Raw genomic sequence first — 27,620 nt, 5'->3', positions numbered from 1 at the left:
CGCTTACATCATTAACGCAACAGCTGAACTCGGAGTTTACACTGACTTCATCTTCCCAGGTATGAGATTAGTCACGAGGAGTCTCTAGAAACAACTACCATCAGCAGATTTTGAGATTAGTCACGAGGAGTCTCTAGAAACAACTACCATCAGCAGATTTTTAGATTCTAAATGATTGAAGGTCACCAAGTCAACGTCGTCCAGTTACACAACACAGCATTTGGTATTACAGGCAGCAACACTGAAGTGTCACAGTAAAAGAAGACTGCATGAAGCCGGCAGGAAGCCTCGACAGAGAAACAAGGAAACGAGAGGAACTGAGGTGATGCAGAGTGCAGAGGAGTGAGTGCTGCGGGGGCGCACTGAGCAAAGAGGAGCGTTCCTGCCTCTGACGATGCAGCTCGGTTCTCTCACACTGGAGCAAAGGCATGGCCTTTGCAGAGGGGCTTGTCCTTCTTCGAGTAGAACGTCTTCCCTTCCAGGTTGATTTGGCACAGCTTTAAAGAGGGCAGATCAGAAAACACGACAGTAAGCGTCACACCAGACATCTACCAGCCTGAGCAGCCACATATTTCTATTACTAGTTTTTCTTAAAATGAAGGTAGATGGAGGAGAAGGTGACAGTAACAGTTAGAGGAGTTAGCTGAAAACACTGAGACGGAAGCAGCTTCTCTCAGGTGTTATTGTGTGGGGACGGGCAGAAGACAGTCCCACAGGGAGTCCTATCCATCAGAGACTCACTGCGCAGGACGAAGCATGTATCGTGCCAGCTGTAGCCCAAGGCCTCCAGAAAACGATCCCCAGCGTCAATCTTAAAGTCACAGCCGTGGCACTTGGTGCCAAACATCTTCTCATAATCTGCAGAGAGAAGGGTGATGGAAGAGACGGGTGGGAAACGAGGTTCCTCCTCTTTTGACATTTTCAGAACTGGATAGGATTCCTCTTGAGTTAAGTCACACACACACACACACGGAATGCACAGAGCTCTCTCTCTCTCTCTCTCTCTCTCTCTCTCTCTCCCTCCCTCTCTCTCTCTCTCTCCCTCTCTCCCTCTCTCCCTGTCTGTCTGTCTGTCTGTCTACAGCTAACCTCAAGTCGTTCTGAAGCCCAGTCAGTCAGTTTCCCACTCTACATTAGCAGTGTGTGTGGGAGGGATTAATGAGGGGAAATTGCTCCAAATACTTAACTGAGTTCACTATTCTCGTTCATCACACTGACTGGGCAAGGCGTCAGGCTTTAGTGCTGCTTCTCCAGTGTGAGTGGGTGAGCCCTACACAATGCCTGAAAGACGCTGAGGCAGCACAATGTTTATCTACGCTAAAGGTATTATTCAGGATATAAGTACTCTGGCTTCGACTCGGATGAAGCAGCAATCCTTGCCAGTGCCTCTGTGGAGAGAGAGGAACATGCTGCCCCACTAAGTCATTTAAAGCACAATGGAGGAGAACACGGATTCATGGAAGCCAATCGAGAAATGTCGGGCTAAATAGATTAGAGCAGATGAAAGAATCGCGCACATTGAGTGATTCAGGATGCAGGTCCACACAAATCCCAACAGCAATAAAACAACAATGGAATGTTTTACAAATAGCTTGATAAAATATGAGAATGGATTCCTGCAGGGAGCTGTTTCCTCTACAGCTACAACTTCACCACAACATGCGCTGGGCAGAATCCCAGTGGCTGCATTTCCTGTTTAAAGTACGCCTGAACAATTCATTTAAATTTGATTGAAATCACAATATGGCCTACGGCGAGTTCAGAGGGAGCAGTAACTGACTCCAAATATCCTTAGAAAATTCCACACGTGCAGGACGTCTCTGCTGCAGGACACGTCCTGGACTGAACTCTGTATTCAACAGACTCAAATATCAAATATTCAAATGCCGCTAGAATTCAAAGCAAATCCGTTTGTTTCCACTTCATGAGAATCATTTGTCGTTCTGCCTTTGTCTCCAGTTCATTATTTGAACCTGATCAGCAGCATCATAAATGGGTCTGGGCCACTAAAACTCATTTAAGTGCCTGCAAAGGATTGTGGGAATAGTCCTTTGTCACAACCAGCTGAAGACAGCTTTGAATTATGAAATATTGCGTCCAGCTGCAGTCGGCGGGTTGACAGTTATTCCTGGTTAGATACGTGACAAAAGGTAAACTGATGAAACAGTTACGCAAGAAACTGTGGTCCTGAGCTGTGTCTACTTGACTGCTTTTAATGGATTTAATACTTTTCATAAAGAAACTATTGTTGCTTGAAGTTGGTTTATCAATAAACAATAAGTGAGTTGTTTGTTTTTTAGCCTTGAAGGGAATCTGGAGAGCTCACGTTTTATTAATGAGTTGGTTTGTCTGTGTGTTTAAGCTGAATTTAAAATAAAACAGAGCTTCTGTTGTATTTTAAAGTGAGTGAGCAGTTAGCTAGTTAGTTAGCTACAAGTTCATTTCCAGTCTTGGTGTTCCTGATGTGAAATGAGCTCTCTCACCTCTCTCACAGTAAGGTTCCCCCTCCTCCATGTAAAAGGCTTGGTTCCTGATGGCAGTCTTACAGGCTGCACACTTGAAGCACTGAACATGGTAAGTCATCTTCAGGGCATGCATGATTTCCTGATGAGACAGGAGAAGCTGGTGATTTTTTTATTTTCTGCTCAGCTGGAGTACATCCATCCGTCTGGAACGGCAGCTGTATTCAAAGTGCTTCATCATTAAAAACTGTTGTACGTGATGGCGCAGCGCTCACCCCTGTGATCTTCTTTTTTGCACTTGGCACAGTTTGGTGCGTATCTGTATCATGGCACTTGGTGCAGTAAACAGATCCTCTCTCCTCAAAGAACCCCCCCCTCCTCCAGGACCGCCTTACACTGCGAACACGTGAATTCCTCCGGGTGCCAAGAACGTCCCAGTGCTACCAGGTACCGACCCCTGGAAAACAAACACATCTGCTGGATCACATGCTGAAAACTGAACACAACCCAGAATATGAGGAGGAGTTTATGACACAGTCGTTTTCCCTGATGTGTGTTTTTAATTTGTCCCCTTCATCTGTGAGTTACAGCTCTCTGTTCTGTTGTGGTGGTGAATATACAACCACTCCAGTGGTCACTGGAAATTGTGAGTACACACACAGACACATATACATTTATAGACACATATGTGTGTGTGTACCATAAGTATGTGTTCTTAATTGACCTGGTTAAATAAAATAATAGATGATGAATGTTCTTCTTCAGAATACGAATGAAGGGTTCTGTGAAATGACATTTGAATTATTTAAACGTCTGTTTCCAGTGATAACAGGACGTCTTCATACTAATTATGCTGACGGACTTCATTTGCTGCAGACAAACAAAGTGTCAATCAGACACTGCAAACCACGCCACCCCACCTGATTATTTTATTGCAGGCGCCACAAAGTGGGGTCCTCCCACTGTCTTCGGTGGGCTGCTGCGCTGCCTGCAGGATGGAGCTGCGGTTCTGCATTGGCGTAGGCTGGAGCGGCTGCTGGTGCTGGGTCACGACGGTGCTCGTCTTGTCTGGGCGAAACCGGTCTGCGAAATTTGGATCGGTGACCCACGGTGGCCTGGAGGACGGAGCTGAGGTGCCTGCTGCTGCAGCTGCAGTTTTGGAGCCTGGTCCCAGAGACACAGAGGTGGTTTGTTTAAAAACAAACCAAACCCTGTCGTATTCCTGCTCCCTCCAGATGTTCTTTTCTGACACATTGCCACATTGCTGCTGAGTCTCATTTATTGATAATTATGAAGAATCTATTAGCACAAACTCCACTGGACGCTGCTGGGATTCTTTAAACGCATCAGCAGGAGGAGAAACTCACCATCTGGTTTATTCGCTGCTTGGGCCTTGACAGGTGAAGGGGTTGGCTCAAGGCTGGAGGGAGAAAATGACTAATTAGAAAATGGGTCACTCACATGCACTCACCCACTCAGTAACCATGGTTACTACGTATAAGCCATTATTGCTTTCACCATTAGGCTGCACCATAAATGGGCTTTTGGGTTTGTCATCGTATGCACAATGGTCATCAGCAGTAAACAGTAGCAGCAGGATAGCGTGGTGTTCTAACCTGTTGGGCATAAATTGATATTGAATGGATTCAGAGGCCATCTCGCAAGATTGTATGAGCCTTTGTGCTGCAAAATCAATCATATAATTCTACAACTTGATGCTGGACAACAGGTTCTGTGAAAGACATTGTTCAAGAGATGACACCAGAGCAGCTTCTCCGATTGATTGATGTCAATTTTTAAGTTAAATTTACAAAGACAGAGAAACTCATCACATGTGCAGTGCTGTCAGATTTGAATGCACTGAATGACAAGTTTGCCTGAAGCCTGCATGTGCCGAAGTGTTGAAATGAGACAGTTTTGACATTTAAAGGTTCCGTTACCCGCAGCAAACGTCGCTATATTCAGAAAATCTTCAAACTGTGGTTGTGATGGAAAAACAACTTCTGAGTGAAGATAGTCAGCTCTGGAGATGTTTTATCCCAGGAAAAAAATATAACACTGCCTTAAGCATCCATTGTGTTTACATCAGCAACTGTGCCATCTACTATACACAGAGGAAAAATGATGAAATTGTATCTCATTTGCAAAGAAAAAGAAGTAAACGCATTCCCTTGAATCGCTCTATAGCGTCACCTTACACACACTGGATGTTAGCATCATGTCGAGTTAATTATATTCCGCTATCCAAACATCTAAACAGGAGAAATTATTAAGGAAGTATTTACAGACGTACAACTGGGAGCTACCTAGCATGAGGAAGAATAAGAACACTGAATAAAAACACTGAATAATAAATCCCTATGAAATTTCAAGAAAAGGACTTGCAGGGCTGGTGACAGAAAGTTAAATCTTTCAAATGAAGGGAACAGACTTGTGAAGAGAAATTGCAGCAAAACAAAGTCAAAGAAGCATTCAGGAGGTCAGGTCAGACAAAGGACAATGAAAAAGCATGTTTCAGCGTTTGACCCACAAACCCAGGTTCAGCTGCTCGCAACTATCAATTACACAAGCGCTCCTTCTGAGAGCCCATGGAAACAACCTACGAAACATCCTGGTCTGCACAGAGGCTCGGGGCCTCACACTCACACACCACGTCGTTCAGGTCCCAGAGAGGTTTGACTGACTGGAAGTCACTCCGGCGGAGGTGCAGGTGCATATTACCACCTCTTTAGTGTTTATTCCCACCTGAGAAAGCCTGGATCATGTTTCCTTGACATGTTTACAGCTTTGCTTCTTCCCCTCCTCCTCTCTGCTTAACATCAGCTGCACAAATCCTGCTTAGTTTTTTGGGGAGTTTTGCCTTCAGTGTTTGGGAATGCCACAGAGACAAAAACATAAAACCTCATCATGACATTTGCTGTTCATTTCTGTTTTTCTTTTTGCTTTTTCTCAGTTGACTTGAGCAATGAGGAGGAGCAGAGGACTGTTGGGATACGGTGGAGAAAACCCACTTTCAGCCAGTGACACATGTCAGCCTCCCCTGTGAGCAGGTAAAGGTGATGCAGCTCTGCATGTATCTGAACGTGACAACTGGCAGAATGGTGCCGCATGTGAGATATTCTGAAGGCTGCTCAGGTCTTTTCATCTTCTTAAATGCTCATTCTGTCATTCCTTATGTCTTATTGTTATTAATTACAATGCACCAAATGTCAAGACAACCTTTTCTGTACAAAAAACCCACAAAGGCTTTGGAGCAAATTTTCATATGGATATCTGTCCTTGACATTTACCTTTTACATCCTTTGAAACTATTAGTACAATTCAAAGGGGTTTGACAACAAGCTCAAAAATTGTCTGACATTAATTTAGTTCAACTATGCAAAACTGCAGGATACGATAATTGCCAGGTTAACAGAAAGTGTGAAAATATCAGCACTGACTGTTTTTTCTATCCAAAGTGGCCACTGAATGTCTGTGGCAGCATTTTCTTACCTGACATCTCTGCCCTTTCTAAATGTGTATGACTTCATGCGTGTGGACCCATTTGTTGTTTTATGCTCAACTGCACAACAATTTTCAGTGAGGCAAAACATGCTACAACTCCCCCTGGGACGTCATTTGCCATACTCCCTACGTCAACGCCTTTAGTGCCTAAACCGTTGGAACTCTGAGTGGTGCTGTGTGTGTGTGTGTGTGTGTGTGTGTGTGTAATATATCGATAATTTTATTTAACAGGAAGTCACCAATGAGATTAAGAATTTCTTTTCAAGGGAGACCTGATTAATTACAAATTAGCCCTGTGATGTTTGTTAGCTACCATTTTTACTTTTTTTTTTTTTTTTTTTTTTTTTTTAAGTAGTTCTGTATTTGTCTCACTCCTGACACGCACCGACCCTGTCTCTCCACCTCATCGGGTCAAGTCCGCCATCGACTCATTCCCTGGAATTTGTGACCTGAAATCCACCATGGGTCTGTGCTCGGCAATAAACCCTTTTCAAATTCATTTCTGTCCCCTCAACCATGTCTGCACTTGGATTCACCTCATGAAGTAGGAGAGTTGGTGATGCAGCTTCAGTCTCACCTGGGATTTTTAGTATCACAAGGGTGGTTCACATTTCAATGAATGTCACCATGGTAACTTATGCTGCAGACCCAACCAGCTCCAGAACAGCGTATATACAAAAGATCACAACATGTGATCAAAAGCACCCATCCTGCACTTTCACAAAAAGCTCCTGAGGACCTTGATGTGTTTCAATTGAATTTAAAACCATTTCTTTATTCTCTGTGCCTTTTGTTTGGCAAGTTGGGACTGAAGCAGAAAAGAATTTTACTTTACTTACTTTTATTTCTTGAACTAAGAGGTCCAGGTTTACTTAATGACAGATGCTTTTTATAAAAAAAACACCAACACATATTGGATGGAAAGCAAACCGATGATTCTACTCAAGCATTACTGGTTGTGCAGTGATAATGATAAGCATTTTCCAGGTCACTTATCCTGATGTGTTGGACTTGATTTGTAACACAAGCAGGCCGCTGTTCAGCTGCCGCTCCCTAACTCAACCATAACAGACTTCTTACCAATATGCTTATTGATCAAGCATCGTCTGTATATGGTCCAGAAGAAAACACAGAGAGTGTCAGCGAGTGCTGTGAAGTTACAAGATGAATCCCCCGTGTCAGTTAAGGTGTTTCCCCATTGGGCTGTTGCAGACACATACCAGTCATACATGACCGTTATTTGGTACTTTGAGTTTTATTTATTTTTTATTTTACACAGTAAGACAGCTCAATTGGGGTCACAGTGGATCCCTGGTGTATGGTACCTACATATACTGCACATGCCAAAAAATTTTGACCAGTGAAAATTTAATCACAGCTACGCTATACGATCTCCTCAATTCATGTCCTATTGTTCGCAGCCCCGTAGTAAAGAAATGGTCCAGTGGCCCCCTCTCTTCCTTCCTGTCATTAACTGTGGCCAGCATCTGTTGATGACTACTTCTTTCCAAATCATTTTCAATCCACGTATTTATAATCTGGTTGGGATGTACTTTTCCGTATGCTCTGGATATTTCGGGGTGCCGTGACCATCCCGACCTTTCTCCACTGCAAAGTCATGTTTCGACACTCCCATTATTTGTGTTTGGTCACCCAATAAGCATAATGGTGATGAGAGGGGAATCTCTATCTCCAGAGACGTCCCCAGTCTTTCTATTATTTTCATCCATAATGGTTCAATGGTATCAAATTACATTCCCATAACACATGTAGAGTGTCAGGTAATAAGGCTAGACTCCTACCCCTCTAGACTAGGTGAAGAGTGAGGTGAGGTGAGGAATGAGGTGAAGAATCTATGTATTAACTTACATTGGGTAGTCTTCACTCTGGCCTCCTTGATAGGTTTCCTATTATTCTCCTCCATTCTTCTGCATTTAGTTTACATCTCAAATCCTTCTTCCATGTAGTCTTCAAACAACTATCCGTATTCAACTGTTGAAATCCAAATAAAATACTGCGGCTCTCTGGCAGTTCTAGGAAGTCCCTTATTGGGTTTGTCCCATTTATAAATGGTGTAATTTGTCCAATATTTTATACAGTGCTTGAATTTGGAAATATGTCCAGAGTTTCTACTGAGTCATATTTTTATGGAAATTCTCCATTCACAAATAAATCACTTATTTACGTATTCCCTTTGTAAGCCATTGTTTCCAGAAGATGATCTGTTGTTCCGTTTCTATTTTAATCCAACTTCGTTCAGTCTCAGATTTGGCCAGTCTTGTCATTTCAAATGCCAGGTTAGTCCTCCCCCCAGTTATTTGTTATTGTACAACTTCCTGCTATGTGGACTGATAAAAACATCTGGTTTTAGTGTAGGAGAATGGCCATTATTCTCAGTCAATGTGCATGTTGAGGTGAACTTTAATGTAGATGTGTGGGCAGTCGTGGTTGTGACTTACAGAAGGAAAATGGGGGAAGGGAATAAAAGATAATTAAAGATGAACATGGAGACCATGAAATAGTAGAAATACACAGAAGAAAAGGACAGAAAGGCGAGAGATGCTTTTTATAGAAGTTTATATTTTTGATGACAGCATAAAGTACAGCTCTTTGTTCCTTTTCTTTCTCAACAGCTGGAGAAGCATACAAGATGAGGGGTTCAGAAATGAAGACTGAGGTAAGTCAGATGGAAACAGCAACAGAAAGAATGTGGGGGAAAGATGTAGCAGGTCTGAACTTCACAAGGTAGAACAACAAATGGAGAGACGTTTCCCACTGCTGAGACCACCAGTTAACTCCAAGCAACAGTGTGAAATGAAACCGGGCTACAGACATAGTGGTGCACAATGTCAACAATCAAATCAGAAATTCAGAAGAGGATCTTATGATTAGGCTCAGTATGCAAGGTTCCACTTTAGGCTTTGTCTTCTTGGCCATGTTACTTGTAGTTTTGTATTTTTTCCCCCAGCTTTCACCACATCTGTATCTGAGAGGTGAATTTGTTCACTGCCATTGGAAGATCGGCTATCCTTATCGTCTTTTTCACATGGTTTTCATAGTGTGGCTATCGCTAGCAGGCTCTGCATCCCCATGGTGTCTAGGATGTCGCTCAGGATTTGATATTTAGGGCACGAGCAGACCTGTCGTGGTGCCAATCCCTCAGACGGGCATAGCGGGGACTCTGAATCTCAGTGAGGAACTTTTCTCTGCCCACAAGCAACAGAGATATGAAACACAGACGGGAAGAAAATAGATTGCAGGGGAGGGGATAAATAAAAAAAAGAGGAGAAAGCAAAAGAAGGTAAGAGGAATGACAGTCAATGAATGTATGTCAGGTCAGGATTAGAAATGTAAGAAACATCGGGCAGTGTATACTAATGACAGCATGATACATGCCAGTGAATGAAGCAGCCAGATTAAAACAGCTACACACTTAAAGGTAGGTTTAAACGTCTTTTTTTCTTTTTCCTAATTGCCAAACTGAAGCTTCCACACAATGGGTGCATAAACACTGCAACACCTGTGACAGACGAGACGGACAGATGTTAATTTCAACCACATCAGACTTTACCTGGCCCTCTTCATGTTTTCATCATCTGGGTCCTGCACTGAGAGAACCAGGAGAGACACGCGTCAAAACGCCGCACTAAGTGACATTAAAGAGGTGACACACAGCTCCTGCCGACGGTTAGCAGGCAAGTAAATTCAAAAGATGATCATGGGAAAAACATATGAGGGGTATATGACATTAAAGTAAACAACAACCTCCAGCATCATTTTAATGTTATACAAGAAGCGTCCTTTACGAACCAACTTCATTAGGTATTAGATGGTTAGGTAGAATGAGTCTATATCAGCAGAAACGCAGTCACTGCTGAGGCTGGCTGTGCTGAGCTGAAAGGTGACGCTCCCAAGTTACTGATTTATGTTCCAACCCTCACATGAAGTCATGAGCTTCGAGTAGGGACAGAAAGAATGAAATCACACAGCAGGTCTGTAGGCTTAGGTTTTGAGATAGGATGGGGAACGTCCAGTGAGAGCTCAGAGACGAGCTGCTTCTCCTTCACGCTACAGAGAGTCGCTTATCACCTCTTGAAGTACAGACTAGTGTTATGAGATACGTAGAGCCGACGCCAGTTGATTAGGACGCTTACATAGGGCACCTTTCAAACAGAGGTGCTGTGCTGTGCATGGCATACAGCTGTAGTGCTGTGATCAACATAAATGGGTAGTCTGTGTCGGACTGGATCAAGTCATGAATTAAATCTTTGCTATCACTAAGGACAGCAGCCATCTGACAGCTGAAAAATGGATCCCCGTTTCCACCTTTCACGACGCTGTCACTCTCACTGACAGTCGATGCCATGAGAACTGATCAGAGGCCTACACATGCAGCTTGTCTTGAATAATCAGAATCCCCGATCCACCACTCTCGCATATGACTACACCAGGCTTTGTCACTGACTTACTGAAGTCGGTGCCTGTGAGCTGGGCCAGGATGCGAAAGGAGCGGGACTGGGTGGTACCAGTGCGGGGCTGCCAGTCCTCAGTGTCCTGGATCAGCCTCTTCTTGCTGCGGTCGTTGGGGATAAAACAGGGCATGTTCTCCACCCCTGAGGCCGTGCCTGCACACACACCAGTAGCGGCACACGGCAGGCCGGTTAACACCATCTCATCAGGGACTACTAACTCTCACAACCTACTCTACCCAGGTGACATCCTGAACGGATCATGCAAATACAAAAGAGAATGGTCTGTATCAAATCCACGCTACACGTGAAATGATCCATGTATTACGACTCCCCATCGACATGACTTATTTATCTTTCACTGAATATCATAAATCATTTTCACTTCAAACCCGGGGTTGCGGGTCAAAGGCAGCAATTATTCATTGAAAGATGAAAGATCATAAAAAACTGATCTCTTGTGTAAAGCTAATTCATGAATCTACCATTAGCCTTGTCATAATAGCCTACTAAGCTGACAAAACAGCCTGCATGCAGAGGCCCCTTACTTGGACACTTGGTACATATCATCATAGTAATTAGCTTCAGCCCTGGAGAAAAGACCAAAGATCAATTATAGATGAGGTTAGCAGTGGAGAGACAGAAGATGAAGAGCATAAATTAACCGAAGATTTTTGAAGAGTGAAGTTGAGTGAAGTATGACATGGATTTTTAAACACAGCCCAACCTGGTATTTATTATATATATTGTATTTAAGAAAAGAAGAGACGAAATGAGAAAGGAAACCACACTGACAAAAGACAGGATGCATATATATCTTGAGTTGTGAAGGAGTGGAGAAGTGGAGAATCAGTGAGAAAAGGAGTATACTAACTTGTCAAATGTCTCCATCTGTATTGCAAGAAAGGAGAGAGGAAGGAAGGGGAAAATAAAGGCAAAGGTATCAGAGTTGCTTTGAGCAAAAAGAGGAAAACGACCATGTCAATATATGACAGAGGTTGTGCACATCATAAGACAAAAAAATCATCAGGATGCAGAAAACATGCAGGAAGTGGCATGAGACATGCTGTTATTGTCAACAGGCTTTGTGAAAGAAAGACAGCATTGTGTGCCTGTCAAACCAGCCCATTGTCATCCTGACCCAAAATGACTCAGTACATTTGGCATGAAAACCTTTGCCGTTCCAATCTTCTTGGCCATGTACACAAACCCTTTCAGTTATGTGAATGTCTGTGGCATTTGCCCCAAAAAAAATTCTGTGCTGCTGCAGTTAATGAAATGTTTCTTGTGCTCGTGTCTGTGAAGGTTCTCAGACATCCAGGTCCTGGTATGTTGCTGGGTAAAAATTGTAGGCAACTGACATTTTGCCACTCATCCGAGAAGCTTCTTCAGTTCTGATCTTACTAGTGGGGGAGACCTTCTACTAGTACTGAGTTGGGTCGTTACCTCACACAAAGGAGTATGAGTTTCAGGTCCCCCCTCCACTGTTTGTCAGAGTCACTCAGTGGTTGGAGCTGCAAGCATCTGAGTAGTTACTACTACTACTACTACTACTACTACTACTACTACTCCAGGTGACTCTGACAACAATGGAGGGGGGGCCCTACGTCTTCAAGTAAACTAGAGGTCCAGTTGCCTACGATTTAACCCAGCAAGTTTCTGGGTGCTTTGATACCCTGTCAACAACAATAAACGCCTCAGCAGTAATAGGTGATGTTAGTATAAACTCTGTACAAACAGCATCACACAAACCATGTTGAAATATGAGAAGCCTGGCCATATTACACACTGACGGTTTGAATCAAACGGTTTACCACCTGGACACATCCAGCAATGTCTTCATCAACACCCCGCCGACTGATATAATTAGGCTCTGTTCCCTTCAAAGACGGCCGTCAGAATGCATTTTATGCCATCTGCACAGAAACTTCAAAACTATGTGACGCCTCTCCAGAGTCAGCTGGAAGGGCCTGCTTGAATAATCCAGCACCAGAACAGTGAAAGTTGTGCGAGACCTCAGCAGAATTTATGAGTGAGGCTAAATACAGCAACAGCCCACATCCAACTGGCTAGTGCAGTCAGATTGCTACCATGACCCAAATTATAGGAGGTGTAATGCCATACTGCCACTTTCTGGATCATTTAAAACATGTTTAAATTCAATGCTGAAGTCCTCATGCAAACTGAAATCTGGAGAGAAATGCTTGAGCATCTCTAAACTATATGATTAAAGCTCCACAAGTCTACCCCAAAATGGAAACATTTAACATTTGTTAAATAAACAGCAGAAACTATTAAAAAGTCAGTTTATCTGATGTTTTCCTAGTGTCTCAGTGTTTCAAAATAAGATGCTCACATGGTGGAACTTTGTGATATCACAACAAAAGTATAGCTCTGGTTACACCAAAGGAATATTAAAAAAAAAAAAAAAAAAAAAACCTCTTCAGATAGCCACAACACTTTTGTGACTCTTTCAGTCACAGGCAAGTATTTCTCCTTCCACAACTGTTAGCATCATAAAAGGCGGAGAAAATATATGTTTTCATTGCAACAACCTCCTCTTTTCAATGTTCATACTCCCAGATAGAGTGTATAATAATACAGTATCTAGACAATGCATCTCTACTTCTGACTGTGTGTTAACCGTCTAAAATGGAAGTAAGACTCCAAAGAATAGAGTTAAATGTTCAATATAACTGAAGTGATTTACTGACTGAAAAAAACAAAAAACAAAACTGGAAAGTCAGATTTCCAATCTCCTAAACAACGACTACTACAGCAGCAGTCATACCCTAAATGAAATGCTAATGTATTCTTAGCAAATGATGTTATTTGTTGCTCACACCAACTGCTGTAGGTTTGGACAGGGTTTCCCCCTACATGTAATAATCACTTGAAAAAACAGCATTTTCTGTTATATTTGTCGTGTGTATGATGATCTGTAACATTGAAGTGCATGAAATATACAAAACAAGTAAGAAAAAAAGGGGGCAAAAAGTTTTTCACAGCGCTATGTATTAATCAACTTATATTGTGAATTCAAGGGTAATATACACTAATGATTTACTCCACCTACCCATTTTGTGGCTGCTGCACACTGGCGTGGCCCTGTGAGCGCGGAGTGTTTAGTTTAGGAGAGTAGGCCACAGGTTTAATGACAGGTCCTGAGTTGGCACTACCACCACCTGCTGCAAATGGCCGTGCCATCTTGTTAATGGCTGCGCTGGGGGCAAAGGAGTACTTTGGCTGAACAGAAGCTGCAGCAGATGAATCCTATGAGGATGTGAGAGATGGAAACAATGCAGCACAGCACACAACATGCAGTTAGACATCTCTGACTCATGGTAACATTTCCTTCTGCTGTTGCACAATCCCAAACTTTACGCCATGACAACCTCCGGTGCAGACTAGTTATTTTCTCATACCAAATGATTACTTCAAACTGCAGGACGTCAGAGCCTGCAGGCTTTTCTCAGCACATGGGAAATGTGCTTAAGAAGAGTGAAGACAGCCGTTTTATTTGTGCTGGCAGTCATCCAAGAACTGGCCAAACTAATCTGCTACTGTTGCTAAAATGAAAACTTTCAAAGTGAGAAATTGTCATATTTGACTGACATGTCTGTATAATGAGATTTCCCCGAGTATTATACATGGACTGAAAAAGGACACCTACTAAAGTGGAACATTGGCTTTGTACAAGTATAATGCCCCATCTGCTTTTACACAAAGCCGCTCATAACCATGTTTGTAAGTGTAATCAGCAGACCAAGTGGCTCTCAAGAGACTCCGAAGAGAAACTGAAGGTATTGTTATCAGTGTTGTTCTGGTATCGGGGATTGTGCAAGGCATCAAAACAAACAGGAAATTCCAAAGCATCACTCACACAACTTCATCCAGAAAACTGCTCATTAGTGACTCACTGATGCTTTGCTGATGCACATGGAGACTGTGACCACATGACAAGTGACTCAGGTGAAACAAATCAATTTAAACACAAACTGGCATTACACACGGTTGAGCAGCAATAAAAGGAACGTTTCAAATTGAATCATGTAAATGTAGATGCAATGCAAATAAACAAGCCAAAACATGCATGTCTACAGTGATTAAAATTATCTTACCTTCTGGTCTTCACTGCTTTGCCCACCTCTGGGGAAAAAGGGACAATGATTAACTCAAATGTACAATAAGCACACACACACACACACACACACACACACACACACACACACATATACACATACATATATTTCATGTCTATATGTAGACAACTTGGACTCGACTGTTAGATGTCTGCCATTAGTCAGAATTGTTAAAAAAAAAAAAAAAAAAACATTTGAATTTGATCTAGTGTGGGTGGCCCATACGACTTACATCAAAACCTCCCTATTTTTCTATGTTGTCGTGAACTGCATCAGCTTCAAAACAAATGCCACTGTGTTGTACTCTTCTTATCTCTGATCCATTAATTCACATCACTGAGGTGCCTTTAGCCGACTGCAGTAGCTCATCATTATAATATCTTTCCATGTTAAACATGGAAACCCCCAGCATGGCATTTAGATATGGTGCCTTCTGCTACTTTAATCTGGGATTAATAGTGGCTACAAATAGTTAAAATGGAATGAAACAGACCTGAAGTAACCCTCATTGTTTCAGGCGATAACTCACACACAAAACAAACTGGCACCACTTCCTGCAACAATGACGAATGAAAAACTGCTCCAATCTGCTTGTCCAACCCCTGACAGTTACATTGAAGACTGGATGACACTGGGTTATACAGATAAAAGGAGGGGGAGCGGCATACAGGGGGGAAAAAAAGAGCATTACTGACATGTCTGTGCATGTCGCACTGCTGGGAAGACAAATCGGTGTGGCATTCGTGGGACTTTAGCTGTCGTACTGTTCAGAGCCTCACTTACAACATGGAAATATGGACTGTATATGATCGCTGTCATGAGGAGTTTTTTTCCTTCTGGCAAAGGTTGGCCTCCATCTTCAAATTGAGTATTCATACTGCACTGATATGATCATCCCTGCCTCATTTCATACTCAGATATTTGGCTGACATAAGCTTGGGCTTATAAAGTCACATTGGATCAAGTAAAAGTTTCTCAACAATTATAATGTTGCTGTAAATCTGTTCTTGGAAATAACATTGTATTTAACTTTTTTTTTTACCTATATAAAAAGATACAACTCTAAAAAACTACATAAAAAATGACCCAAACAATAGAACATATTTCATCACCCTGCAGTTGTCCCTTCTGTTGACATGAAAGAAATAAAGTAATAAATGGAGGGTGTGATGAGAGCAAATAAAACTGACAATGAGTCCTTCCTGGAAAGCATTTCAGGAAAACAATATTTGCTCATCTTATCCTATTATAATAACAGTAGGAGGTGGACGAGTTAAAGAGAGGATTCATTGGGAGAAAGTCATGGTTCACCCAAAAAAAAGAAAATGGCTGATGTTTGGTAGCTTTGGTTTCGAAACCCAACCAGTGACAGATAACATTCAATAAATCATAGCATCTTTCAGTTTTTCTTTCTTCCCAATCTCATGCATGAATCTGAGTTCTGGAAGTGACAAGAATGCCCTAACCTCCAATACTCCGAACGTTCACACTATGGATAAATGATTGTTTCTTAAGACAATAATCTAAAAGTTAAAATGACAAACAGCTTTTTCTTTCTACTTACAATTTTATCCCGAATAACACATGGTCAGATTAATGGTGTTTGTAGACATGCAAAACACATCAATGGCAGTTTCAATCCCTATTGGATTTATCACAGTAGTGTTTGTGTGTGTGCGCACGCACTATGCCCATAAAAATAACATCTCAAAGACCAGTTTCATACAGTATCAGGTCAAACCACAAAGTTAAGGTGTAACATGTCATGGACTTAAATTACTGATTTCAAAGAACGACATGAAACCACCTACATTAAACATCACTGTGTTTAAAATGAGACCCAAAGTCGGATTTCTGCACACCAAGGTAAACCTGTTTGGGGTCTTGAATTTCACTCCTCTATGTTCCAGTGGCAGATCAGACCAATAAATGTTTATGTAATACATCCCAAAACCTCAAGATGAAAATATGTTGCTGTAGCTATATCTAAAATTGTGATCAATCATCTAAAGGCTGAATTCTGCAATTCTGAACTACATGTGGCTGATGTGTGACACCTAGACTTGTAGTTCTTGAGACCGGTCTTGGTCTTGTCATGGCCTCGGACAGTCTTTGGCGTCGGTCTTCTCTCTGGTCCCTCGGTTTTTGCAATGTCTCAGACTGGCTGAGCGGTCTCGATCACACATCAAGGTGAAGAAATCTTGTGATCACAAGTACAGTTTGTAAATTGTGGAATTTAATTTAATGCATTTTTGGATGCACCCATGTGTGTCTATATATTTAATTATAGTATTGTGCTTATAATGGCCTTGTTTTGAATAAATATAAGGCATCATTGGCCTTTGACTAATATTTGCATATCGTTGAAAATTGATTAAGGATTAGGCCGATGCCATTTCAGTGACCACTGATATTATACAGTGTCATTTGGCTACTATAATACTATAATATTAAGCAATTTCAAGTTGATCATTGTGGTCTCTTTAATATGTAAAATTCACATTTCATCTACAATTTAAGTACAATTTAAATCAGTACCATATTAGACAACATATACAACATTCATTAGACTTTTTTGAGGTACAGGGTGATGTTGGAGGTTTGTTATTTTGTTTGATGACTTAGGACTAATAATAATAGTCATGTCAGTCCCTTAACAGCACTTAATCCAATCCTCAAATAGTGTAGAAATAGCAGTCATGCAATCACCGCACATATCCTCAGCCAGTTGATGAAAACATTTTATAGTGAATTCACACACACTGTCTATGTATTATTATGCCTGTCGTTGTATACAGTCTAATTTACACTCAGCAGCTGAACCCATTATGGTGCTTATGTTCTACAACTCATGGAAGATGGCAAAAAACTTTTTTTTTGTCTCGGTCTTGAGCTGGACGAGTCTTGGTCTTGGACTTGGTCTGTCTTGGTCCTGGTCTTCTTCTTGTCTTAGTCTTGGATACTCTTTGGTCCTGGTAGTATCTTGGTCTCGGTTTAGGTGGTCTTGATTACAAGTCTAGTGACACCTAACTAACACTTGCCAGCCCCTCTGAGGAGAACATGGCATCTCATTTCTTACTCCTTATTTCCCTCTCCACCAAATTCTCTCTCTTCCGCTTTCCCTCTTCTCGTGGTCTCAAAACACACTTACACGAGTGCTGCTTTCTACCTCACACTGCACGCATACTCCTTTTAAGGCATTTCGTGGGTTGCATGTGTCAAATGTGCCCTCTTTCTGCTGAGGAACGAAAATACATGCATCAGCTATATTTTAATGGCTTCATGAAAAACAGAACATTACCCTTGATGGAAATGAGCTGATGTCTTATAATACCACAATGAGATGTGCTTCCTTGTAAGAAAATCACTTCTGCTATATTTATAAAGGGTCTTGGCACCTACTTCCACCCCAAAAACCTGCCAATGAGCAGCTCTCCTCCCTTCTCATCTTCCATTCATCCATTTTCTTGAGCAATTCAATAGTATCTATTTCCTCTACAACATCACACTGTTTGAATACTCGTGCAGTTGACAAACATTAACTGGCCAGCCTGGTGGACCTTGAAATCTGAGAGAAATCTATGTGCTACAAATCCAAACACAGCTGACATGACATGCATGCACACCCCCCCCCCCACTAACAGAAGAAAAAAAAACAACTTACAAAACAGAGACACCCCGAGACTCGGTTTATCAGTAGAAAGGAAGAGAATACAGTGCAGCTATGCTATGACTGTGATCATGACCTCCATATACTTCTGGGTACTACAAAGTACAAAATCCTGTGAGAATAGTGAGGCTCATCTTTTTATCTTAACAAGACAATCCTGTCTGATCTTCTTAAAGCCGTATATTCTTCAATGGCTGCAGTCCACCTTCCTTAGGGTGTGGAATCTTTTTGTTATAATTAAGTTCTTTGTGATTTTTCTGGCTTGTGCTCTGCAGAGATACTTTATCAGTCAGGAATTTCTGGCAGGAGTTCCACAGTATGAGTGCTGCCTGCGGGAATGTTTACCACCGTTAATTAAAATGACTCAAGGGAAAAAAACAGATATTTTCAGGCTCACAGTTTCAAGACAAAAGTGCTTTCATATTGTTAAAAAAGAACCAAATTCTTGTATTGAGGTGAGCCATGTTGAGAAGTAATACACAAAGCCAAGGCCAGTGTGACGGTATTCTCCCATGAAGCTTCTATTCACTCACTCATCTCGTGCATCGTGAGGTTATCCATGTACAGAAATAATCATTTTGTTTCCTATAAAAAGCTAATCGTCAGCTCACTTAGATTCACTGAGAAGATACAAGTGATTTCTCTCTGTTCAGCTGAACAGACAAAGGTTGAGCTGCAAAATGTGACTGATTGGAAGAGGGGAGGTTGGTGCAATTAGCAACAAGTCATCTCAAACCACTTAAAGGGAGAGTCAGGTCACGCTTTAGAAATCTCGTCTACGTCTGGACACAAAAGACAGAACAGTCTCGGAAGCACAAATCACAAGGGCACAGTTGGACTTTATGCTGCCAAACGTGCCCCAGGAAGATTGCAATTGTTTCTTTTGTCTATACAGCAAGCAAGCATTTAGCTTTTAGGAAACCAACAGGGTTTGAAAGAAACCAAACAGCAAAGCTGACAGCAGTATGAACTTGATGTAGGAAAACCTAAATACTGCATATCTGAAACATTTCAAAGTGAAAGATGGAAAAGGGCATGACAGAAATGTTTTGGACAAGGATAAAGGAAGATAAAATGATTCCTTTTAGCCCCACAGTTCAAAGATTACAAAGCACAGCCCCTCACAAACGGTGGTGCTTTTCACACCACATCAGGTTTTTGGCCTTTGGCATAACTTTTCTCCACATTTCACTGACAGACTGTGATACCATGCCAGCTAACTGGCGACAGGACATCAACAGGTTTAAAAACATGGGCCTCCTTGGCAGGGAGAATCTCCTTTGAGTATGTTTGTAGTAAAGTAAATAAAGTAGAGTAAGTAAAGTGATATTTCACATCGGTCTACATCTAAAACTCTAAACAATGGGATATCGGCACAGGTAGATTTAATGGAAACCAGTGTGGTTTGGCTGATCTATTTGACATATTGGGGAATATTTCAAGGACAAGGTGGTATCTCATCTCTCCAAAGAATAAGTGTGTGTATTATTTCACTGGTGATTTATGCTGCTGTGCTTAACCAAGATAAAAATGGAAAGTGAGTGATCACTTGCATCACACACACCAAATGACTTACTTGCTGAGGGTGAGGGTGAGGGAGTCTGTTATTGCTCTTATCTTGTTCTGTGCCTCCACATGGGTCATGTCCTCTGCATTGACGCCATCAATGGACACGACCCAGTCTCCCATCGCAACACCAGCCTGAGCAGCCTTCCCGCCTGGAGGACAGCTGGTGGAGAAGATACAGAGTAAAGTGAGAGGTTTTCGGGGGCGAATGTTTTACAAAGAAGGACAAACTTAAGTAATGCAAAAAGTCATCTTTAGTTGCTTTAATGGTCTGTTAACAAGTAATTAACACCTCAGGGGGCATGTGCGTCTGAATTTCAGTCAGCAGCTCGGAAAAACAGGTCATCATGATGTCATCAGTGGCATGACTGGTGCAGATGTGTCTACAGATGATGAAAGAAACTCTTAAAAGCTCCAGACAGTGAGCATATGTGACAAATCATCACATCATTTACTGGGTCATCTCCATTTTCCACCCAGGCAGGTAATTTTCCGAACAGTTTCACTGACAAAAGAATTACATCATCCTCCTCTCCGAGAGTCAAAGAGGATGACTGCATACGTGTTGTGGCCATGAGCTGGAGTCATATGTGCTAACTCTGTTAAGGTCATATGTGCTAACTCCGCCATGTCCTCTAACATTGCAAATATAATGAGTTTTAAAAATCATGTTTAGTCAGGCTTAATGAACCTCGAGACTTGTGTCATATTTTTGGATAAGTGGAGCATCAGATAAGTAAGTAAGTGTCCGGTTTCCTCACAAAAACCTACTAGGCTTTCACACTGAGGTCATGGATGCCTGCAAATGTGAGCCCATCAGCTCAGAGGACTCAGCGGTTCCATCAATAGCTTTTCATCACGAGAGGTAAACAATCGCCTTTGCCGTTTTGATTCTGCACATTAAACATAAACACTTGTGTGAGCAGAGAGGTAATATCCGTAAACCAATGACAGCTCAGGCTGAAAAACTACTCTGCACCACACAAAGACAGTGAAGTTAAATTCAGTCTTAAAACAACGCATGGAGAAGCTAAAAATAGGGGAGAAATGCACCGAGGCAATTCACAGTACACTCATTTTACAGCCAGTTCAGACATCATTTTAATTGCTTTTGATTTGCACTCACTGGAAGTAATTAGAGGGGCGATGGAATAAATGATTTCCTACCTAAAGAACAAACTTCTACACTGATGAAAAAACCACTACAGTATGTCTTGTAACATATTTCAAAAAAGAGGACATGTGTACTGTCCACTGGGGGTTCAAGGCAGACGGCTGCAGTTTTTATTGCTAAATCTGGCTTTTAAAAGCAATTTTACTTCCATAAAACAATCTTCAACAAAAATCTGCAAGCCACAGAAGCGCCGTTAAAGACCCAAGCCACACTCATCTCTGTCAAAAAATCAATATGTGAGTTTTTTTCCCTTCAAGAAGAAGATAGATTATTCCCTTAAAATGTCTAAGATGTAGCTCAACACATTTGTCTTCATTTAATAATGTATGTGCTGATGTATTAATATTCAAATAGTCCCTGTTCAGCCCATCCTTCATCCAGCTGCTGGTCCAAACCTCTGCTAGTTTTATGTTTGTCCCACCACATCATAAAGCTCAAGTTACCACATGCATAACAAATTCAGATTCACACCCACAGATGTGTACAGTCCAGGAGCTATGTCCAACCTGCTTAGACGTAGAAGGAAAACAGGCCTGAGTGATGCAATAAGAAATATTTACATGTGAATGCCTTATTCTTTAAGCAGTACATTTAAAGACCTTATAAACCAGTTGCCCTCTATGTGTAATGCAGCCTTGTTGTTTGATCATATGACTGGAACCTGTGGGGGGAACGAAATAGACCCATTCTGGAATTACTGTCCTTTTTCTTTTGCACTGCTTGTTTCTTTTATTATTATTTTAGACCCACTAGGCACATCTGCATACAGCCAGGCACAGCATTTTGGATATCTGTTGAATTAATGAATACAAATGTGAATGTAGTCCATCCAGCAGCTGATCAGTACTGTCACTGACATCACTGTCTCTTCATTGATCTCATGTGAAAACTATCTCTTGAATGCCGGTTTACGGACAGTAATGGATTTTGTCTTTGCAGAATTTTCTCTGCAAAGCAGAACATGGTAATAAGGGCATGAGTCACTAGAGATGGAGGAGATGCATCAAATGCCAGGTGTGACTGACCCAAGACACATCATAATGGGAGGTTACAAGTTTTACTAACTTGAACTTCTGACTCAAATGAATGGATGAAGTGATTAAGCTGTTACTGTGGGCACGTGTGTGTGTGTGTGTGTGTGTGTGAGTTGAGGTCAGTGATGGACACAGACACCTGCGCTCCTGGCTCAGGTTCAGAATGCAGCTGCTCCCTCACTTGAGATGGCAGCAGTAAGATGCTGCACTCAGACCTTTGGATGGGTATGGGGTGGGGGGGGGGAACTCTATATCCCCCAGCAGTTTGTCAACATGACGAAGGGACAGTGGAAAACATGTCCCTGAATGCTACACACTTCACTTGGGCTGTACTTTAAAACAAGCAGGTATCTGTGGCTGATTCGCTATGATGTACAGTCATCCAACATGATAAAACGAGGCTTCTTGACATAGCCTATTTCTGGTGGTTGCACCAACTGATATGAGCAGAAAACATGGTTTGAGCAAGCATGCAAACCTCTTTATTCAGGTTTAAGCGTAATATTAGTGAAACCGAGGCGATTGACAGCGGCAGGATTAGCTTGTTAGAAGTTTCTTGCTTTTTGGCAGAGCAGACAGCAGCAGGTGTTTGGGTGTGATATCAAATTTCAAAGCATGAGCAATGCTTTGAAAAACACTTGAAATTCACCTTTCAAGAGCCACAGGTGAGTCAAGGTCCTCGATTAGCTGTTTTATTTTTGTGAAACTAATAATGCATTGTAATTTATCAGCTGTAGATATATTGGCTGCGTAACTCTGCACCAGCTCACTTTTATTCTTTCCACAGCTATTTGAGGGCCGAGAGACAGTCTGTCCTGACATCACTCACACAGCACAGCTGATGCAAAGCCATAAATATCCCTCTGAGAAATGGAAAACCAAACCAGCAAGACCACAGTGGACGAGCTAGCATTAACTCACCTAGCACGTTCACGTCTAACTAGCCACAAGAAAACGTTCCATGGTGGCAATATATATGAAACTGAATAATTATTTCATCCAACTAGCAAGACCCACTCTACTTTCCTGGGCATGTTTTGGAGATAGTGTACTACAGGACATCAGCAATCAAGAAAGAGGGAACTTAAAAGTCAGACGGGAACCTGATGACACATCCAGCTGTGTGGGTATGGAGGCGTCCACGGACGCCCGTAAAAGACATGACATCATCTGCAGTTTGCTCAGAACATTTGATTTCAGTGTAGTGGTATGCGTTTGTTGATGTAAACCAGATGGTGCTCAGCAGGCTCGGAGTTATGGTGTCAAAATGTTTACAACTGCAGTGGTATCAGATCTGAGGCAGATAAACTGAAGCGATACAACACCCCTGCAAGGGAGTGGACTCTTTTCAGAAAGCAATTTCCTAAATCTTCTTGTTGAAAACACAATTGAATACAATTATGTCATATTTGTTACCACTACAAGAGCAATTGTAGCGTTATATTAGACAAATAAAACAGAAAGGAACATTTTTCTGCTGTTGGCTTCAGCCGGTTGATGTACATTTGGAGAACGTCTCCCATTAGTTTACTTGTCATGGTTATTCATTCTGTAAACATAACTTCAGAATGTTGTCTATTTCTCTGCTGGAGCTTAGAACATCTAGAAATTACCATGATAGTTGTCTAAAGGAGCTCATGAGAAATGCAGCGATTTCTGCTCCATTTCACTTCTGATGATCCCTTCGTCAATCTGTCTTTTTTCGACTTACACTACCAAAGTCTCTACAGTATTGCTCTTAAATATCACTCAACCGATAAAATTTACATTTCAAACACTAATACAAATGTCAGCTCCCCAGTGTTTAAAATAATTCAAGCCAACTTCATCCCAGGTTGGTCAAATGACATCTAAAAGTTCTGATCCATGCCACTGTGTTTGCCTGAAAAGTCAAAAAATGACCTTTGAATTACCTTAGAGACTTCTTCTCTTCTTCCTTTTGTTTTGGCTTAATGAGACATTTAGGCAGGTATTGGTTTTACTGTTCAGAGCTTCAATTCAACACTTAAGTTCAGGTATTACAGTATATAGATGATACATGTTCAGGGAATTCAGATTGAATTGATTGCTTACATGATCTTTTGTCATTGTTAATCAATCAGTGTTTGTCAAAGTTAGATTACTAATGACTGATATGCAAAACCAAATGTATGACTAAGGAGTGTATCAGGACGGGTAATTTCTGGGTTTTCAAAATCCAAATATATCAAATGGTTGATCAACTTAATAAAGCATGTGATTTTTGTTGGTGTTCAGAACAAGGATTTCAAAATGCTTCATTTAAATGAAATGCCTGACACGTTACCTCCATCAGAAATCATGCAGCCCCAGTGATTTGGATATTGCACTTGGGCTTTACTGTGAATCCGATAACATTTCGGGTAAGCCTGAAAAAAATGTACTTTTCCTTTTAGTGAGACTAGCAGCTTGTCTTGGCATGGGTCCCCCCTCAATCTGAGGACACTGGAAAGCATTCTCTGAGATTAGGTTAGCCCATCATACGGGGTGCGAAAAATTGAGCGTGGAAGACATACGAGACACAGAACGAAGACAAGAGGATTGTCTGTTGGCAGCCGTCAGAGTGGATACAAGAAAAATCTCAGGAATGCTGAGAAAGCATAGCTTTCCCAAGCTCACAGACAAGAGGAGGAAGGGAAACAAGAGCCTCCCACAGAAACATGGAAATGGATACAGTTTATTAGGAACATGTAGATACAACTACCATAATGAAGTATATCACGACAATATATTCTCTCATTGTGAAAATGATGACGTTCTGTTTTTTTCCTGGCTCTCATTTATTATAGTTGTATTACACACCATTGGTTTTATGTAGGTTTACAATAAAGTTAAAAATAATTTACTTATTTGAATGTGCTTTCATTTCAAGGAGTAGGTTGAGGAAAACAGCAAGCAAGTCAATTACCTGGTCTTAAATGAGCAGTCCTAACTGCGTGGGTATATTAGAGGTCTCCTTTCACACACCACTTTACAAATATAAATCCATATAGGACAATCAGATCCCCCCATTTAAAGATGACAAACACATGCCAGACAATCAATAGGACTTTACTGCTTTAACCCCAGTCTAAAATGAACAAAATAACCACCACATTCGGCACCACCATCAATCCAATCATAAACAACAATAATTGTCATCTTATCGTCACAGCACTCGACAAACACTCACATTCATTCATCTGTCAAGAGCGCTCACTTTTTCTTTCAGCATTCTAAAAAGACTTTTGTCCTGTCACTTCTCATGTTCTTCATTGTGTAAACCTGTGTTTAAACTGACTGTCAGCATAGAGATACTTATCTCATCAACCAGAGGCAGGACAGAAAGACCACCCACTAAATTCACACAACGTTCATACAACCAGTGAGTGAAGCCTGGACTTTTGTTCTCGTTACTATGGGATACTGTAAATCTCCTTGTTGGGCTCTTTCCCATCCTCAGTGACTGTATGAATCACAGTCCGGAGTTTTTATGACAATTACTAAGAGTGCAGAAAGAGCCTGAGAGGCCCAAAAGAGAAAACTTCTCTCATGTTTATTACTCTCGTACCCTGAGGCCTGCTGAACCACGAGATACCTACTGATCTGTCACTGAGGCACCATTTCTCAGTGGCTGTGCCCCTTTTTTCCGACAACAAGCAGCATAAACTCACTTGGGTGTAACAAAGTTCATGAGTATTAAAGCAGAGAGCCCGGCTGGAAGAGAGAATCAGACTACAGGACAGGTACGCCATAATTCTGTCCAGCGTACGTGGACTGCAGAGGACTGGTCTATACACTGTCAATATAAAATCAGGTATACCAGTATATCCTGACAGACCATAGGACATTCACTCAACGGTAATGACCTGCAGGTTCTAGAATCGAATACCTCAAATTCAACTCCTTTATGCCTCAATAAATCCCTGGTTAGTTTGGAGTCATTTGTCAAATGACTTGTTGGCTTTTTACAGGTAGAGGCAACAGATTCTTGACATGAACTCAGTGGAACATTCTGTTTTCGGTCTCAGAAGCCAGATGGAGAGGTAAAACAGATAGAGACATGTACTGACAAGGCTGGTGATAAACTGTTGCCCCTCACCAAAGGATTAGCTCAGCTCTTCACCCACCCAATGTGATGCCACCACACAACATTGTGTGTGGCATTGTGTGATCTGCACATGCACATGGGAAAACACCAACACACACAGACACACACACACAGACACACACACAACCACAGACACACACACACAGACACACACCACACAGACCACACACACAGACACACACACAGACACACACACAGACACACACACAGACACACACACACACACACACACACACACACACACACACACACACACACACACACACACACACACCACACACACACACACACACTACGTCCATGTGACTTTCTGGCAACCTAAAAGAGACAACTAAGTGGGAGCTCCAAGCACTCTAGTGGTTGTGTACTTATAAGGCCTGGAAAGAGGTTGAAGCTCTTACTAGTAGTTTACAGAGTATCAGTTAAATCAATCAGTGAATAGAGGGTGGGGTCTTTGCACAAAGCTCTGTGACACAAATGACATCCTGCCCTTATGTCCATTTTACTTTTCAGTCATAATATGTTGAGTTGAATGTTTCAAAGATGTATATTTTTGACTTAAAGAGAAATAAAGACTCCACTGAATCGAGGGGGGTGTGCTAGTGTCTCAGGTAGCTGACGAACTCGTCAGCACAGGCGTTAATAAAATAAACTGCTGTAGCTACAAGACATGGTCCAACAGTGACTGCGGTTACATCGAGTGCAATGTTCTGAAATTAACCTGACTTCAACACAAACAGCATTTTCTGATGGAAAATTAAACAGCTCATTGCACACAATCTAGTTAAGACACCAACTACTGTTGGTATGCTACTCCCTGCACGCGTATGAAGTGTGTTGTTGTTGTCATAGACTCCACCTGAAACAAACTATAAGACAAATAATTACATGCAGATGACAGACCATGGTCCACTGTCTGTAACTGTGGTTCTATAAGGTGTAACATAAATGTATACATATATGATACAATATATACACACACAGACACAGAAAGATATACAGATATGTATATATCTATATATATCTAGATAGACAGAGAGAGTCTTACCCTCGAAACGGTGAGGGGGCATGCTGAAGTCCTTGCCACCCTGCAGCCGGAAGCCCCAAGGCGCTGGGCCAATAAGGGTTACAGAGTATATGTTCATCGCCTTGAGAAAGAGAGAAGAGTTCATCATTGTGAGTTTAATTATTTAAAAATGTTGCTCTGCTTTATCCAAGAGGGGACATCTGTGGGTATCTACATGATTTTAAGGAAAGAAAAAACATTCCATGGTCCAACTCTTCAGTAATTTAGTAGAATGTCATCATAAGGGTACTTTAAAATGCACCAAGCAGAAAGAGGGCCATACAAGATGATAAATACAACATTCCTATATTATTGCACAAACATGAGCAGGTTGTGTCGTAATCTAAGTTGAGCATTGATGCAGAGGCCCCAGATCATAGTCATACTACGAGAGTACCTCAGAAAATGTTAACACCAGAAATCTA

General features: G+C 41.6%; 2 protein-coding genes across 2 annotated transcripts; both read right to left on the bottom strand.

Moving 5' to 3' along the window:
* Window positions 1-410: 410 nt before the first annotated feature.
* LOC144739287 (PDZ and LIM domain protein 7-like) lies at window positions 411-27,274 on the bottom strand. The gene is given in 15 exon segments (XM_078622258.1): window positions 411-497; window positions 752-858; window positions 2,484-2,604; window positions 2,738-2,755; window positions 2,757-2,785; window positions 2,788-2,836; window positions 2,838-2,919; window positions 3,383-3,626; window positions 3,830-3,875; window positions 13,532-13,708; window positions 14,557-14,584; window positions 19,824-19,976; window positions 22,821-22,831; window positions 24,574-24,584; window positions 27,202-27,274. Coding segments are annotated over 15 exon segments (1,236 nt in total).
* LOC144739286 (PDZ and LIM domain protein 7-like) lies at window positions 9,076-11,570 on the bottom strand. Its single transcript, XM_078622257.1, is given in 6 exon segments — window positions 9,076-9,172; window positions 9,538-9,574; window positions 10,436-10,577; window positions 10,579-10,591; window positions 10,984-11,025; window positions 11,548-11,570. Coding segments are annotated over 6 exon segments (354 nt in total).
* Window positions 27,275-27,620: the final 346 nt, after the last annotated feature.

The sequence above is a fragment of the Lampetra planeri genome, unplaced genomic scaffold (assembly GCF_965212315.1).
Source record: "Lampetra planeri unplaced genomic scaffold, kcLamPlan1.2.h2 scaffold_1409, whole genome shotgun sequence".
In the NCBI taxonomy this organism is placed as follows: Eukaryota; Metazoa; Chordata; class Hyperoartia; order Petromyzontiformes; family Petromyzontidae; genus Lampetra; species Lampetra planeri.
The sequence above is the reverse complement of the archived record's forward strand: the minus strand, read 5'-3'. Positions and strand labels throughout refer to the sequence as shown.